The sequence below is a fragment of the Pholcus phalangioides genome, unplaced genomic scaffold (genome assembly GCF_987345545.1).
Source record: "Pholcus phalangioides strain wild (caught in Gottingen) unplaced genomic scaffold, Ppha-v1.0 ptg000014l_1, whole genome shotgun sequence".
Taxonomy (NCBI): Eukaryota; Metazoa; Arthropoda; class Arachnida; order Araneae; family Pholcidae; genus Pholcus; species Pholcus phalangioides.
In genome coordinates, this window is record NW_028301607.1 from 11457042 (window position 1) to 11469652 (window position 12611).

At 42.1% G+C, this 12611-nt stretch overlaps 1 protein-coding gene across 2 annotated transcripts in view; it reads right to left on the minus strand.

Annotated features, from left to right (window-relative positions):
* Window positions 1-547: 547 nt before the first annotated feature.
* LOC149078150 (uncharacterized) overlaps window positions 548-12611 on the minus strand; it is a 120062-nt gene continuing 107998 nt past the window's right edge. For both annotated transcript variants that reach the window (XM_089241744.1, XM_089241745.1), the window contains exons 7-15: window positions 9972-10070; window positions 9760-9858; window positions 8616-8714; window positions 8401-8499; window positions 7949-8047; window positions 5456-5548; window positions 4159-4405; window positions 3925-4053; window positions 548-764 (exon numbers count right to left, since the gene is read on the minus strand). In XM_089241744.1, the coding sequence (XP_089097870.1) occupies window positions 679-764; window positions 3925-4053; window positions 4159-4405; window positions 5456-5548; window positions 7949-8047; window positions 8401-8499; window positions 8616-8714; window positions 9760-9858; window positions 9972-10070 (1050 nt within the window). In that variant the 3' untranslated portion in view covers window positions 548-678. The remainder of the gene's footprint in view (window positions 765-3924; window positions 4054-4158; window positions 4406-5455; window positions 5549-7948; window positions 8048-8400; window positions 8500-8615; window positions 8715-9759; window positions 9859-9971; window positions 10071-12611) is intronic.

Sequence of the window (12611 nt, forward strand, 5' to 3'; positions counted from 1 at the left end):
ACATAATTGCGCAATTATAAGTCCATGTTTCCATTTTACAAAATAGGATATATTTAGATAATTTCATATATTATTTTTCGCATTATGGAAAACCAATCTGATTTCCATCAACAATTTCGTTCTAAGGCCTACGAATGCAGTTTCTCAGGGTAATTTTTTTTCTCTTCATTATGGCACTTGAAGTCGAATATTTTGGGCAATTATTTCGTTTGACTCAGCTTTCGAGGAGTATATAATATGGAAAAAAGAAGAAAAATTTAAATAGATTTACGTGTGATAAGGCACAGCAGAAATTTTGAAACACCCAAAGAAGAACGAATTTACACTTTAGAAACAAAGTCTGCACCTGCAGAACTCCTCTGAATTCCACAGCGTAAAAACCAGTTTTGCGGTGCGGCTACGCAAAATCGACCATTAAAAAATCTCCCGGGCTTTTCTTACCACACCCATAATCAGTTTTTGCGCTGCAAAATTCAAAGGGCGTGACCCGGCTTCATATAGACTCCTGAAATTTAGATCATGGGAATTCTCGCATGTATATAAATTTTTGTTTACGGAAACAAAAAAAAAAGCAATTTTTTTGTTGTTGTTGGCACTTCTTCATCTTCCGTTGAGGACTATAATATAATTCTGTTTTGGTCGTCGTTTTTTCTTCCTTGCCTTTGTCGTCTTTTCGAGTCAGATGATGACGCACAAGGCACAAAAGCGGTTGGCGTGGCAGCTGCGACGAACTGGTTCCTCCTCAGCTTTCCGACGAATCTTCTCTGAGAGGAGAAGAGGTAAATATAGTATTATATATAACCATGAGAGTTTTACATTCATAAATCATTACAAGGGTTGATAGAATGAAATACGTTCGAGTAGACATATCAAGACTGATGGAAAAGGTATAGCTGGTGCAGCCGGAATTTGTAACGAATTGGTACATGCCGGAATGTGTGTGTATGAGTGGCCCAACGTGTTTATGATGAGAATTGTGCTTGTACATTGTTCTTGTTGGTGCTGCCATCTCAATTTCATATTATGAAGTAGAGACGATAAATGAATTTTCATGTTACGTCAATATCGTGTTGTAGGTCTGCCAACTCTCTGCGGAGAGACTTTTTTGAATAGAAGATCGGATTACATTCATTCCTGGAAGTTGGAAAACTGCAGAAAACAAACTTCAGCCGATCACCACTGTGCGTCAACGGGTTTTTGAATACTGGATTTACTGGATAAAATTGCAACAAATTTTATCCAGTAGGCTATACATACGCCGTGAGGTCCTATTATATGCTTAAAAGCAAATATCTTTCTGCATAAGCTAAGTTCACCGAATAAAAAATTAGTCATCCCCCAAGTCATCACGTTTAATACCGTGTAACTCCAACTTTGGCTTTGATAACCACCTGGATTTGATTAGGAAGGGAGTCTACAAGGTTCTGCAGGTACGTCGCACTCAGTTTAAGCTACTCGCTGAGGATTAAATCACGCAAATCCAACAAATTCCATGAATGCTGATTTCGGCGTTTTACCCGCTGTTCCAAAGGGTCCCAAAGATTTCCAGTGGGATTGAGATCAAGTCATTTTGCAGGCGAGTCGAGGTTTGATAGGGTGTGTGAGGTGTTCATTCCACCACACCATTCACACATGCGATCAGCCCTGAGAACTTTGCTGTTGTCATCTTGAAAAATGGGTGTTTCAACAGCATACTCATCATAAAGATGTTGACTGAAAGGCAACACCTGATCATCGAGAATGTGAAAATAAACATGTTGGTTCATGTTAGTGGTCACCTCAATGAGTGAGCCTAATCCATAGTACGAAAAACATCCCCGAAACATCACAAACCCACCTCTGGCCTGAACCTGACCTTGCACACATTGAGGACGAAACGCTTCAATGGCTCGATGAATGTGCTCGACGGCGTGCGTAATTTGAATAAAGGCAAAAACGTGATTCGTCGGACCAATTTACACGCTGCCAGTCAGCTATTGTCCACGTTCGGTGATTTCTGGTCCACGGAAGATTTGCAACTTTAATGCGTCTGTGAAAGCAATAGCCTCTTGCAAGATACCCAGCTCCAAATTTCCATTGCATGCAGTTCCCGTCGAAATGTTCTCTCGCAAACAGGTTGGAATGGACCTTCATTCACTCACTGCAGCAATTCCTGTCGGGTTTGGAAGCGATTTCGATTCACAAGGCGTGAAACTCGTCTCCGGTATGTCTCGGTTAGGATCTTTTTCCGACCACAGTTCTGGCCAAGCGTGTTACACCACTTCTTGCAGACAACGTTGAACAGTCCACTGCGAAACATCAACGAATCCGGCAACTTCACTCACCGTATGGCCGTGGCCACGGCTAAACACGATTTTCCCCTTTTTTTTTTGCCACTTAGTCACATCCTTGCATTTACCCATCTTGACGGACAATTCCCGCTTGAAACAAAAGTTTCTCACTCGACGTTACTGCTTTATGATCACGCAGAGGCAGTGCACGCACAGTTGAGCACGTGACTCGATTGTTGCGCTATTTGTATCAGTTTAATGACACCTCCGTGCTTGCTTGCCAGGGTGACTAATTCTTCGTCTGGTGAGCTTCGATAAACCTGTGTTGTGCGCAATTATTTTGCAAAATACGTGCCTGGTTTAGGTAACTTTTATTCAGTTATGAAATTGAAGTTCTAGCTCGTGAACTACGAGTTCAGTTGACTTTCATTTCCAAGTTCTGAAAAAAAAAAAGAAATGTGTGTAAAAGTAAAAAAAAATCTGGTGCTTGAACTTTGCAAGGCCAGCTATTCAAAGCCTTCGCTGAAGGCGTGGATGCTAAGAGATGTTTTTAGCATCTACAACGTCGTTATTATTGAAAGAAGACACAGGCAGAAAGAAGAGAATATATAAGGACTAATACAATATTAGATTTCAACTTATTAATGTAATGATTGGTCCTATATTTGGAAAAAAAAATTGTTGTTAATTTGATTTTTTGCAAATAAATGCATTTTTTTTTGCGAACAAATGCAAAATTTCTGATTTCAATTTTTTTTTTTTGCGAAATCTTGAGTTTTTATTTTCGAAATTTGCGTATCTCTAATGTTACCCTACAATGGTTTCTCCTAACCAAAATCCAAGTTCATTCTGGCTCTCTTTTATGAATTTGTTTCTATTCAATTCTGATACAGTGGAGCATCGATTACCCGGATACCGATCAACCGAAATATCGGTTAACCGAAAGCGTTCCAGTCGACAAATTCATAGCCCGAGGGGCGCAGTGTTGTCCCCCACCTCCCAGTTGTTTCGGATAATCGATGCTCTACTGCTGCATAGTTTCCCAAACTTTTCGTTCCATCGCCCCCTTCTTCAGAAATTTTTTTCTCTTATCGCCTCCCAACTCAACAGAACCCATAGGATCCTATGTTAAATCCGTAACTTCTATCACCCCCCCCCCCCCGGACCATTCCATCGCCCACCAGGGGGCGATATTGCCCACTTTGGGAAACACTGCTCTACTGTATATCCATTCGAATGTGTTTCATTTGATCGACCCAGATCTCGTAAAAGATACCGCTTTGCATTATATGTCAACAGGAACTAAAATAGCAATGGTCGAAGCTGGCTAGTGCAGTCGTGAATTCGAATTTCCATCAGCAAGGAAAGCTCAATCAAGCCAAGTTAATCAATCACTGAAGGGAGGTTTAAGCCGGGTTTTCCTAGGAGTGCAACGTTTTGCGCCGTATGCTGATTGGTTGAGAACCTGAAATTCTGTTTTTTTTACCAATAAGCGTTTTCACGTTGTGCGCTCTGTAGAAACCTGCTTCTAGGAAAACCTGGCTTTAAGGTGCCTTTTCAAGAAAGGTTGCTTGAAAAGAAAAGAAAAGAAAAAACAATGGTCTTAAGAGGAATTTCTTAGGTTTACAAATTGAAGAACGTTTAAGATTAGTACCAGCCACGTCTCTTTTCTCGATGGCAACGAGCGATTCGAAGAGTTCCTTCAAGGGATGCTTAGACGAGGGTACTCCTTGAAGCCAAATCAAGAGCATCCTGTAACCGTGTTCCTTGTAACTGGACTTTCCTATGAAAATACATAAAAACCAGAGAGGTACGGATCAAAAATAAACATCATAAAGACGTCTTGATTAATTTCAATTGAAATTTGTACAAGAGCGGATCTTCGAACCTGTGTACTGATGCTCGATGGCTTTTATATGCTCTTCCGTGAAGCCCCAGTGCCTAGCGAGCCGCTTCCAGTCCTGCGGATCCAAGTGGCTCCTCGCCAGTGTCCATAGAAGTTGCCTCATGGACTTGGTTTGGGCTTCGGATCGCCTTTCCGGCATATACTCGTTGTGCTGTCGCTCGAACACTGCTCCCAGAGTGTCGGAGTTGTGCTTTTCGCCTCCTGAATGCTCCGAAGTAGTAGAACTGTCCTGTTATCAAATCGATGAGTATATACTTATATTTTTTATGTATCTAACAGGTTTATAATAATAGATATTCACAGGGTGTCCCTAAGAGATTTGGACGGATTAAAAACAAAATCAACAAACAGGGTGCGGTTTGCGCCCTTGTCTAAAAGAGTCGGATTTTTTTTCCCTGGCACTAGAAAAAAAGTTGGTTAAATATCTAGCCGACAGGTGGCACATATAGTATTGTTTCCTGATAATAAGCAAATTTAATCCACCTTTTTAAAATATGATGGGAACCAACATCTCCTTCATGAATGAAATCCCTACTAGATCAAAAATTTATGCGGAATGGAATTACGGCTTTGTTTCATTATTTGAAAGACTGCGATGTTGACACTGGCAGAAAAGGCACATTTGGTGTAAATTCTCACACAAATGATTGGTGTATGATTTAGTTTTCATGCAAATCGTTAACGTGCTACTAAATATGTGTCAACCTGTGGCGAAAATCAAGTAAACAGAAACACAAAATTTTCTGGATATTATGCTGAGGTGAACTCGGAAAGAAAAGTCATCGTCTCCGCCGGAACAATGACTTTTCAGCGTCTCACGTCATAGCGCGTGAAATAAGGAAGGCAGGGTCTTATCTCCAGTGGTGTAAATGGTAGCATGCTTGCCCGATATGCAAGAAGGTCTGTGTTCGTGTCCCACACGATCACTTTTGTTTCCGAATTCACCTCAGCATAATATCCAGAAAATATCTGTTTCCTTGATATCTTAGGCTGATAAAAAGCCGTTTATATCTCTCTCTAAGGCGAAAGTAATAAAATTTTTCAAATGCCGAAAATATCCGACTTTTCGGCAAGTATTTTTTAAATGTGCAAATCGCAACTACGGTACATGAAATCGTTGATTTATTATCTTTTGAAATCCGTTCAAATTTATGTATTAACCGTTAATACGGGGCGTCTGAATGTTTTCAAAAGGAGAAAGTAACGATAGAAAACATGGCCGCAGTTAAACCTTATTCATTACTGTTATTATTGCACAGAGTCGATATTAAAAAATTACCTTACGAATGTGTTCCCTTTCAACACGTATAAGCATGTCTACGATGGCTGTGAAACTTCCTCTGGCCGCTATGTAGAGGGCTTTACGGCCACCCTGATTCAACAGAAAAAAAAAATCAATCAATTGTTTTGTATGGAATCCAGACCTTACATGCTCAACCCCATGACCCGCCGGCCTAATGTGACCCCTCGGAGTCACCTGATGTGGCTTGTGACCTCGAACATAATTTTCTAAAAATTAATGGTGGCACAGATTACTCAAGCAAAATTCGCGGTGTAGTTCCACATCACTTAAGTGTCCCGCGGCATACTCATAAGCCTCATGAGTGACTTCGCTGCACAGTTGCAGATCATTTGAGCGGATCGCTGCACATTTACAGATATCACTTGAGTGACCTGCAGCACAGTTCCAGAGCATTCAGGTGGCCCGGAACACGTTTTCATACCAATGAAGTGGTCCGCATTCTGCTGAAGTCTGAGCACCCTTGGTTTAGACGCACGTAGTATCTTAATACGAGGGTCAGTCTGAAAGTTTTATCATCATCACCAGGGACACAACCAGATACTTTGAAAAACTGCTACCCCCATCGAGGGGTTAGCGCACTAACCTCTCGATGAGTATAAAAAACAAGCCTGCCGTTCGGACTCGGCAATAAATTGTAGGTCCCGGTCTAATTAGCCCTCGTGTGCAGAAAATGACCGTGATGCGACAAAAATGATCAAAGACCAGATACTTTGTTACCCGGGACAAACCTGAATTCCGAACTTGCATTTAGAAGCAGCATTTAAAGGTTGAATTCGGCGCCTCTTCTGGTCCAGCGCCCGAGGAATCAGACCTGCCTGCTCCTCCTTATTTGCGGCTCTGGTCATCACACAAGCCGGATCACACTATGTGAGGATCTAGACACATCCAAGTTGCGTCTTGACGCGGAAGGGGTTTTTTCTGAGGTAAACGAAAGCTATTTAACATGAGAATTGTATTTCATCATCGCAACTAGCAGTATCTAGCTTTTGTTGCTATAACCGAGGTGTCGTTACAATCAAGGTTGATGTCTTCAAGAACTTTTAATTATGAAAAATATAATCAGATGCAATCACAACAATGCGCATGAAGTTGTTGTTTTATTATAAGTTGGCCCCATATTTGATCAGGGAAAATACCAGAATTGAGATCATAAATAAGAGACACCGCCAACTTTCCCTAAACATGTTGCCAATTGTCGGCCAAATTGCCAATTATTCCCTTTGAATAACTATTGGCGAGAAATGCAGTGCTACAATAAGTCTGCAGTGAATCAAAATGTAATGCACGGAAAAAGAAAGGTGAACACGAGCAGGGCCGTTTTACCAGCGTCATAGGGACCCCCCCCCCTCCTCCGGGGACATGTGATTTTTCTACAGCCCCAACCTGTCTAGAACTACCTGCTACACAATTTATATACTCACAGTCGAAAATTTGACCAGATCTTAATTTTAATGGCGGCATTGCACCTCCCAGCGTAATAACAGAGAGAGAAAAGCAAGCTCTTGTGGTTGTTATAAATAAAAATAAAAATTTTACCTGTCAAATATGGATTTAACAGACTGAACATTCGATCACCATACATACCCGCAATGCAAACAGATGACTAAAATCAAGCCAACGTGAACTGTTTCTGGAACAGTACCATGAGTATGCTGGGTACTGGCCAATACTCACTATGAATATTTTCCATTTTATCCCGTTCAAACATCCGATATACAGTCTGGACTTGACCGACGTGTGACTTATTTTGCTCCTTTGAACAAAGAAATTTGCGGGTGTAATAGCAAAGGTTGATGGGGATGAAAGACATTCTGAATAGCCTGTAATATATATGAGGTGTTTCAGAGGCAATTACGAGACATCTCGCCAAACTTGGCATGCTTTGTATTTCGGAAATTTCGAGACATCTCGCGTCCTTAAAACCCTCTTATTTCGGCGATGGCGAGCCCAGAGATCTCTGTAAAGCCGGCTTTTTCGCGAAAACGTGTTTTTTTCGAACCCCTTCGAATCTGTCAAATCAACCGCCAGTTCGAACCCAAGGGAGGATATAGATAAGATATTTTCCCTAACGAACTCGAGGCGACCACCGATAGACAGCGCCTTCACTTCCAACCCATCTCACTAATAGCAGTAAATTGCAATATAGCGATATGGCAAGAGTTGGTGTTTGGTGAAGTAGTGGGCGGAGTCAGGTTTTGTTCCAATTTTGATAACAGAAGGAAAGAGACAGTATTCGTTGTTCCTTCTCTTCAGGGTAGTATAGGAATATGTGTATAGTATTGAATAAGTAAACAAGCAGCAGTAATAAAGTAAAGTACACAACAAACAGTAACTGAAAAAGCCGCTAAAACGTTTTTTGAGTCACTTAGGTACATTCACATTTGGGGTTTATAACAAATCTTGAAATGTTTTCTGATTTGAATCGCCACCACTATAATCCCATAGTGAGCAGTAAAGAGTGCAGCTTACTTTCTCAGGAACCGATATATCTGCCCCGTGAGCCAACAGAACCTCTACGACCTCGCTATAGCCCAACTCGGCTGCCAGATGCAACGCTGTCTGCTGCCTCTAGGAAGAAATGAAACGAGTGAGAGTGGTATTGAATTTCGGACATAGTGAGAAGTGTTATACGAGCGATAATACAGTTAAGCCAACGCCACCTATAGCAGAAGGAATCCGCGTGAATCTCGTGACGTCACTGAAGAAGGCCATCTTACCTAGAGCCATTGGATTTATCAGGCCGACGCGTGCAACATTCTTACCCTTTTTTGTAGTATATCCAATGGCAATAGGTGAGATGACCCTCTTTAGTGACGTCACCTAAAAACCTAAAAGTTAGCGCGGAGGCCTTCTGCTATAGATGACGTCGAAGCGCAGGATAAAATTAGGTGCAAAAAAAAAAAACCAACATACACACGTACAATATTTGTAGCATTGACGTCGACCCCCTTTTGCATCAAAAGCTCTACCATGTGCGGATGGTTCCCACTTACGGCGAGATGTAATGGCGTATGCCCATGCTAAGGATTGGTTGAAAAGGAAAAAAAAGTTAGCATGAGATAGAGAGAGAGAGAGTGACAAATAATCAACGTGAAACGGAAATTCGCACGTACATATATAAGACTAAAAATCTTACCTTTTCTCGTACATTAATGCACGCCTTGAAGTCTAGGAGCGTTTCCACAACGTCCGAGTAACCCAAACCGGCCGCAACGTGCAGGGCTGTCTTTGATTTCTGAAGGAATAAGACATTCTTACACGTAACGAATGAAAACATAGGAATAGGAATCATTTTAGTACAAACAGTGAGAAAGAGAACTGTTTTTATTTATTTATTTATTTTTTGTGTCTACTAAAGACAACTATATCTTCGACAATGACGCATATATATGTAAAGAATACTTAAGGCCGGTCATCCGTTGGAAGCGACAACATGCGGCAACAGCCGACAAAAGTGCGTCTGAGGTCGTCCTCTGGGAGCATTTTCTACACGCTACTCAGCTCCCGTGTGTTCGTTAAATAAACTTGAGAAAATATTGGGAAAACTAAAATTTTTGAGGAAATTTTATTAATTAATCAATGCGACATGTAACACGAACTCCCAGAAAGTGATCTTGTTGTAAACAAATTAGTAATTATATTTAATCGATTAATACTTAACTAATTACCATCACAGTCCATATGAACGGTAATTGGTAATTACTTAATTTTTCAGCTTCCATGTTGATGGGGAGGGGGGGTTGGGGAGACCAGAGAAAAGAGACAAAGGAGGAAGAGAATGGTGCGAAATAAAATGGGAAAAACCGCACTGCGTCTGCGCAGATACGGCTAGAGGCGTGAGATCCCATCAGAAATTTTTTTTGTCGTTTGCTGTTGCAGCCGGAAATCACTAGCTGAAGATAGACGTTGCTAATAGACGAACTTCTCGCACTTTCTTGTGCAATGGGATCAGTCTTGCAAATAGAGATTTGAGCGCGTCTTGTTTGTCGATTCAAGTCGCTTCCAGTGGACGACCGGCCTAAGGGTACGAACATAGTGCACGTTGGTTTCCGATTCTGCGGGTCAGCGCCGTTGCTGATTGGTTAAAAACCTAAAATCCAGGTTTTTAACCAATCCGTAACGGCGGCGACTCGCAGAATCAAAAACCAGCGTGCACTATGTTTATATCCCAAAAGATTAGAAAACGGAGTAAAATTCAATCTAAAAGATGGATACAGAGGAAATCATTGCCGATTGATCGGGGGGAAAAAAATCAACGTAGAAAAATTAACAATACCCACTGTATCCTTTGCGTTGGGATCACAGTTGTGTTCTAGCATGATTTCGACTGCACGTTGGTGGTCGTTCTCGGTTGAGAGATGTAAGGCCGTCTTCCCTTCCTGGTCGGGAAGAAAAAGATATAAAATTAACCAATATATAAACTAAATGATTAATGACGTATTATAATCTCGAAAATATAATTAGCAATATCTATTGATAGACAATTTCTTACCAGGTCTTTGTCGTCGACGTCAACGCCAACCCTTAGGAGTCGAACAAGAACGAGGTGATGGCCTTTGGCAGCTGTTGTGTGGACTGGAGATCGGCCATTCTGTAAAAGAGGAATCCAGTTTCAAGATTGATGACATGATCATTATTTTTATAATCCACTTGTTAAACACTACGTCCTGTAGATCAAACAGACGCGGATCCAGGGCGATGTGTCGGGAGGGGCAATTTATTGTGTAAGTTCGCTGGGTTGTCCAGTATTTTACGGGTTCCCATATTGTTCTACTCTTGAAAGGGGCGATGACTCCCCCCCCCCCTTTCTGGATCCTCAGTGAAGGCGGGCATCTTTAGACACGGATGGACTGAAGGCAGGCATATTCAGCTGCAAATGGAGGAAGGTAGGAGTCTTCAGTTGCTAAAGAAGTGAAAGCAAACAATTTCAGCAGTGAATGAAGCGGAAGTAGACATCTCCAGCTGCTGATGAAAAGGTGGCAGATATCTTGAGCTTTGAGAATAGCGGGGACGGGCACGTAACCATTGTAAGAAGCGACTTATTGTGTGTAGCTGCGTCGGATCGTCCTCTATTTTTCGATAACGACACAAATTTCCCCATATTGTTCGGCTCTAGGGAGGGGCGATTCGAATTTGCAACCCCCCCCCCCTCCCACCCAGATCAGCACCTGTGATCAAACACATTCACTAATCGACGATCAACTCCGAATGACATCTGATTTTCGCCTAGATTGCAGTTACGAAAATTGATGTACATAGGAGAAGGGTATGCATTCACGAGTGGCGCAGTGGTCAGGTGCTCTTGAATCACCTTCATGGTTTCCTTTCGATCCCGAGGACTAGAACAGTTCTTTCTCTAGCGGACCTCAGGCGAAACAATGAGGTCCGCTAGTCTTTTTTTCGTCTTTCTCTAGCCCATGGGCCCCCTTTCAACCATATTTTACTTTCGTTTCCTCGTCTTACACAGGGATCTATACCCTCATCCTTCTACATTTCTACTTATAAAATTGAATTTAGTGACTACACTAAATTCATAATGAACAAAAATTTTATAAATTAGATGATCTCATTATTGGGCCACCCACGAACGGATCCGGGGGTAGAATGGTGATCATCTCTCCCAAGAGCAGAATTATACGGGAAAAATAGGTCTGTGTAAAATACGGGGCTATCCAACGAATTTAAATAATGAATCGCCCTTCCCGACACATCACATGGGTCCGCGGCTTCCCTGGGCTAGAGTTTAGTCAGCTTCCTTCTTGTGGTGGTTCTAAGCATGGCCATCACACCATCATGAGACCCCGGGCAAAGTTATGTTCTGGACATGATCCTCCACAAGGGTAGGGCTGACAGGGCTCAAGCCTGGGACGAAAATTTTTTTTGGTATTCGCACTATTAATTAATTGTAAAAGGCCCATGAAAAATCTGACCAGGGGCCCTGGCAATTATCCCAGCCTAGGAACCCTGCTGCAGCAGGATGTGGGGGGGGGGGTATAGTTCTGGAGCTCTATACTAAGCTGGATACATTAATTCATACTTACACTCGAAAATTATAGCGCCAGATTTCATGTAGGCTCCCGGGGCATGCCCACATGTGAACATGAGTGAGTTATAATGGTCCTGGTTCCATGGACAGCTCTGTTGAATTCTGAATGCAGTCACATTTTTTCCTACATATTTCACTTGAAAGCTTTATTTCTCTTCAAAACTCTCTGTGGCCCCCTTTACCACTTCTCGTAGCTCCTCTCATTTTCACCCGAGGCGCCTTAGAATATCCTAAGACAGCAAGGGGGTCACATGGTTCCAGGTTGAGAACCATTGCTCTAGAGGGGGGGGGGTAGATTTCCGACCGAACTTGATCGATAGTGAATTGCTGTATGGCAATACGACCCGAGTTGTTGTGCAGTGCAAATAAAAAGATTGGATGGGCGATAGCGCACATGCCAATGCAAACAATTTTTGCACTGGCGCTCGGTGTCCCAAGTCAATTTTAATCTTCACAGCGCATGTTAACATGTTATTCGAGTCACTGCCTACAAAGAAGGGGGAAAAAAATCCTAAAGTAACCCTGGGAGTGAGGGGGGGGGGGAAAGGATATCTTTCTCGCATATGCGAAAAACATTTAGAGAGGTCTTGACTATCACTAACTTCTCTTATTTCAGCAAAAGAGTTCTGGGACACCTTGTATCCTTCCCAGCACGATCCAACCCACACGGGTGAAGGGCTTACATCCCAGAAGGAATGTAAGCCGTTGTGAGGGATATAAGATGCGCATCCGCCATCTTTTTTGGACTCAGTTTCTTTTGCATTAGTCTTCATCGGCATTCGGAGAATAACTTTTTAAAGTCCGAGATGGAAAATTTCGAAGCAGAAAAGAAAACGGAATATTCACATTTGTTGGGGAAAAAAATCCTACATAATTACGCATTTGAAGAACTATCTACTCAGCGATAGCTGTAATCAGTGCCACTACGGTGGCTGGTAATTGAAGCTTTCGGCCGAATAACGGTCTATGTTGCATATTTGCGAAAAATCAGTTTTTCGACTCAATAAACTCCATATACATTCCGTTACACATGTCTCAAGTCAGTTCTTGCAGAAACGTTGCTATGTGCCACTTCACACAGCTGCA